At 43.0% G+C, this 5163-nt stretch overlaps 2 protein-coding genes across 2 annotated transcripts in view; both read right to left on the bottom strand.

Moving 5' to 3' along the window:
- CCDC36 (coiled-coil domain containing 36) overlaps positions 1-5163 on the bottom strand; it is a 53889-nt gene that overhangs the window by 43264 nt on the left and 5462 nt on the right. The window lies entirely within an intron of this gene.
- On the bottom strand, positions 2039-2665 carry LOC111728697 (ubiquitin-like protein 5). Its single transcript, XM_023519582.1, has 2 exons — positions 2387-2665; positions 2039-2071 (listed from the first exon to the last, which is right to left on the bottom strand). The coding sequence occupies exons 1-2, from the start codon at positions 2663-2665 to the stop codon at positions 2039-2041; spliced, it is 312 nt and encodes a 103-aa protein (XP_023375350.1).

Genomic DNA, 5163 nt, shown 5'->3' with positions numbered 1-5163 from the left:
AAAAAAATAAAAAAAATAAAAAATAAAGGTAGATGACCACTGTCTTCTGGCTTGAAAAGTTTCATTAGAGAAGTCTGCAGTCACCCTGGTGGATTTGTCTCTGTAGGTCAATTGGCTCTTACTACTGGTAGCTTGCAGAATCTTTTCTTTTGTCTTGACTTTGGACAGGTTCATCAAAATGTGTCTTGGAAAAGCTCTATTAGTGTTGAGGTGACTTGGGGCTAATATCCCTCTGAAAGGAGTGTGTCAGAATCTTTGATGATATTTGGAAATTTTCATTTATAATATTCTCTAGTATGGCTTCCATTCCCCTGGGGCATTCTTCTTCTCCTTCTGGGATACCTATAATTCGTATGTTTGAATGCTTCACAAAGTTCCATGATTCTGCCAGTGAATGTTCTGCTTTCTCTCTCTTCTTTTCTGACTCTTTAGCTATCTGAGTTATCTCAAGAGCTTTGTCCTCTATCTCTGAGATTCTTACTTCTGCATAGTCTAATCTGTTGTTGATTCTATTGCATCTTTAAGTTGACTAAGTGACTGTTTCAGTTCCTTCAGCTCTGCTATATCCTTTCTATATTCTGCATATCATTCATCTCTTATTTGATTCTGTTTTTGGATTTCCTTTTGGTTATTTTCCACTTTATCAGCAATTTCCTTCATTGTTTTCGTCATCTATATTTTAAATTCCCCTTCTGTCATTTATAACATTTCTTTATAGGTGGAATCCCCTGCAGTACCTACCTCCTGGTCCCTTGGGGGCTGGGGGTTGCTCTGAACTGGTTTTTCATGTTGCCAGTATTTTTCTGCTGATTCTTCCTCATGAGTGTTTTCTTTTATCTGTTTCCTTGCCCTAATTTTCCTTTCACTTCCTCTTGCTCTTTAATTTACCATGACATTGGACTAAGATTTTGGTACAGGACCAAAAGGATGAGAAGATTGAAGAGCAAGAAGGGAAAAAAGGTTAAGAAAAAGAAAAAAGAGAAAGGAGACAGGGTGAGTAAAAGGGAATACTGACAAAAAGATGTGAGGCACAGAAAGAGGGAGACAGGAGTAATAAAGGTGTACAGTAGGGTTCTTTGACCCACCCTTAAAAACCCTCAACCTCTGGGGGTGCTGGGTTGGGTGGTTCCTTTGAGGTCAGCCGTCTCCAAATAAAGAGAAAAGACAAAAATACTAAAAATCAAACCAAACCAAACAAACAGAAAACCTTATGGCAGTGGTTCTCAACCTTCCTAATGCCATAATGTATTTTCATTGTTAAAAAGCAATCACATCCCACAGGTTGAGAACTGCTGCCTTACAGGATAAAATTGGGGGGAAACCAAATAATAGGGGCAGGAACACTAGCAAAAATTAAGCTCTTACTATTAAAGAGGGCAACAATGGAAAATTATATTTAAACTAGAAAAATGAAGAAAGAAAAGAAGAAAAAAAAGAAAGAAAAATCTAGAAGGAAAATGTTGACATTAAAAAAAAAGCAGTATATAAATCTTGCTGACTATTGTCTGGTGTCTGTGCAACAGGTGATCTTCTGGGGTATGAGGTGTTAATCACAATACTGATATAACTGTATGAAATGGAGACTAAAGGTCCCTGTTGATTTCTCAAACCCTGCTGGGTTGAAAGCCTAAATCTCTCCTCAGTCCACTTAAAAGACACTTTAAACTGTTAACCTTGGCTAGGCAGAAGCTTTCCTAGGAAAGCACTTATAGCTGGGATCTTTCCTGAAGTGGCTACCCACTTGTCCAGTGCTCCAAAACCAGTCTCACTGTATGCCCCTGATGGTCAAAGTTGCAAGGTAGCCTTTCTACTACCAAACCCTGAACCCTCTGCTCTTCCCCAGCTTTTCAGGCCTGGCCTTTGGCCTGCTCGGTCCACAAGATCACTCGCCCAAGGTCTCTCAGTCTGAGCCTAGCTCTGTGACCCTGAGGGCAGAGCCTGCAGGGCCAGATCTTCCACAATGGCTGTATGGGCTCACAGCTGAAGAATATTAGCTCCATTCCAGCTCCACAGCACAATCCAGGGCCTTAGCCAATGCTTAAAAGTCATCCACACTCTTGCCCAAGTTCTCCTAAGCCCACAAAAAACAAAACAACCCATAGGAAAGGACTTTCCTATTTGGAATCTTACTGCTGTTGTTGATACAGCAGTGGCAGCCACAACCCGAATGCAACCACTTGCCCATTCTCCACTACTTTTGTCCTCCTCCTGGGGTCCTGAAGTCTCTTGCTGTCTCCCTGTGTCCCCAAGGGGATGTTTCTGGGCAGAGCCCACAAGCCAGAGATGCCTGAAGTCTTTTCTCCCCAGTCTCACTGCACCTGGTTGCAAAGAAGCTGTTACGGCTGCCATCTTGCTAATGTGAGTTTTTAAAAACAAGCATCCATACCAGTGTGGGTGGCATGGGAGGAAAGGAGGATAGTGTGGTAGAAGGAATTCTGCTGTATTGGTAATAAAGTTCCAAGTTCATCCCATCATGGATTTCATAGTCCCATAGAGACATGTGGTCCTTAAAAATCATGTAGCACTTCTTAAGTTCAATCTTGTTCCAATGGATGCCAGTTTGGGCTGCAATCAGCTTCTTAAGGTCCCCAATGGTGTCATCATTGGTGTTGCATTTAACTCGGACCTTCTTCCCCAGACAGTCATTGTAAACAACCTCTATCATCCTGGCTGGAGCTCCCACCAATCCCGGAGCCAGGTCCTGCCAGCTTTCCCTGATTCCGGGCTCTATTTTTGTTTTGAAGCAGAGTCTCATTCTGTCACCCTGGATACAGTGCCATGCCATCATAGCTCACAGCAATCTCACTTGGGCTCAAGCAATCCTCTTGCCTCACCTTCTCAAGTAGCTGGGACTACAGGTGACTGCCATGACCCCAGTTAATTTTTTTCTATTTTTAGTAGATACAAGGTCTTGCCCTTGTTCAGGCTGATCTTGAACTCCTGAGCTCAAGCAATCCACCCACCTTGGCCTCCCAGAGTGTTAGGATCATAGGTATGAGCCACTGCATCCAGCCTAATTTTTTTTAATATTAAATCTTTATTTAAAGTTTCTGGAAAATGAGTTACTTTTAACTGACCTACTAATATGAAGATCTCAATTGCTAGACATGCAGACTGGTCAATAGGAGTTAACTTGCTCTACCATGTATGGGCTCTATGCATGTTGCCAGATTATTACGTTTCCTCCCATATGAAAATTTTTCTGGTTTGGCGCCTGCAGCACAGTGGTTATGGTGCCAGCCACATACACCAAAGGTGGCGGGTTTGAACCCAGCCTGGGCCAGCTGAACAACAGCTAAAACAACTGCAACAAAAAATAGCCAGGCATTGTGGCAGCAGCCTATAGTCCCAGCTACTGAGGCAAGAGAATCACTTAAGCCCAAGAGTTTGAGGTTGCTGTGAGCTGTGATGCCATAGTACTCTTCTGAGGGCAACATAGTGTGACTCTGTCTCAAGTTTTTCTTTTTCAGTTTTTGGGCAGGGCAGGGTTTGAACCCGCCACCTCCGGTATATGGGGCCTGCGCCCTATTCCTTTGAGCCACAGGTGCTGCCCCTAAAAAACCTTTTTTACCAAAAGTTTCATAAAGTCCTCCTTTACATCTCCTTATGGTACATACATCGAAAACACCCAACACTGACAGATACTTCCTTCTGTGCCAAATTTTGAGAACCTTCTCTAGGTTCAGTGCAATTAAATACATTAAGAACAAACTGACTTGGCGCCTGTGGCTCAAGTGGCTAAGGTGCCAGCCACATATACCCAAGGTGGTGGGTTTGAATCCAGCCTGTGCCCGCCAAACAACAATGATGGCTGCAACCAAAAAATAGCGGGCATTGTGGTGGGCACCTGTGGTCCCAGATACTTGGGAGGCTGCGGCAGGAGACTCGCTTGAGCCCAGGAGTTGGAGGTTTCTGTGAGCTGTGATGCCATAGCACTCTATCCAGGGGGACAACTTGAGGCTCTGTCTCAATAAAAGAACAAACATTCTTACCAGCTCTACTATGGGCCTTTCCTCCAATTGGCCTGTTACACCAGGACATCAAATCTCAAGAGATAGGTGACTTTCCAAAAGTCGCCTTACCTAAAAGTTACCAGGCTCCTTGTTCAGAGCTACTCATACATGATGGAACTTGAGGTATTACCTAACCCATTTCTTCATCTGCAAAATGGGAGAATGGAATATACCAAATTTGTGAGAATTAAATGAAAAAATGAACATGAAACATCTGTTACACTGTCCTGTCACCACCAGCGTTGTCCACTGCATTAACTCCTATGCCAGTGCATAGACACATGGTTGCTGTAAGTTAGTTAAAATACAAAGGGTGCCAAAAAAAAGTATACACATTTTAAGCAAAGCAAAAATGATTAAAATTGTAATACTGCATATATGCTGATCACAAAAGATAAATAAAAGTCACATTTGACTTCTGCAATTATAAGAGGTGTTCAAAGTGGTTATCAATGTCCAGACACTTCTGATTATAGAGAACTACTGCCTGAGCAGTGTTGACCAAAGTGTCCACTTATATCACTACACATGTCCTTTCAATTTCTTCCTGAAGTTCTACCAGTGTAGCTGGTTTTCTATGGTACACTGCATCAGGTAAGGTCTCCCATAGGTAGAAGTCAAGGGGTGTTAAGTCAGGGAGACCGCGGGGAAAACTCAACCACACCTCTTCACCCTATCCATTTCCTAGCAAGTTCTCCTCAAGGTAAGCTCTCACATCTTGGCGGAAGTGCAGAGGGGCACCATCTTGTTGGAAGTAAAATGGATCATCCCCCAAAAGTGTTCAAATTTCAGGTAAAATGGATGTGCATAGCATGTCTAGGTACACTTGACCGGTAACAGGACCTTCAAAAAAGAATGGTCCAATTAGTCCCCTAATGACAGCCCACACTAGATATTGAGGCCCAGTAAATAGACTTCTTTTTCCACATGTGGATTTTCTGGAACCTAATACACACAATTATGTTGGCTCACTATTCCATTCAATTTGAACTGTGCTTCATCAGACCAAAGCATTTTCCCCACAAACTCCTCATCCACTTGTACCATGTTTTGGATCCACTTATAATATCAAAGCCTGGCTCGGCGCCTGTGGCTCAAGCGGCTAAGGCGCCAGCCACATACACTTAAGGTGGCGGGTTCGAATCCCCAG

This window comes from Otolemur garnettii, unplaced genomic scaffold, assembly GCF_000181295.1.
Source record: "Otolemur garnettii isolate 467f Iridium unplaced genomic scaffold, OtoGar3 scaffold00179, whole genome shotgun sequence".
Classification (NCBI taxonomy): domain Eukaryota; kingdom Metazoa; phylum Chordata; class Mammalia; order Primates; family Galagidae; genus Otolemur; species Otolemur garnettii.
This window is presented reverse-complemented; position numbering and strand designations above follow the sequence as displayed.

Excerpts from the sequence above, each read along its gene's own strand:
- LOC111728697 (XM_023519582.1), bottom strand. The coding sequence starts at position 2,665 with ATGATAGAGGTTGTTTACAATGACTGTCTGGGGAAGAAGGTCCGAGTT. Across the intron at positions 2,072-2,386 it reads CTCCCATGCCACCCACACTG|GAGAACTTGGGCAAGAGTGT; the intron begins GTATGGATGCTT and ends TTGTGGGCTTAG.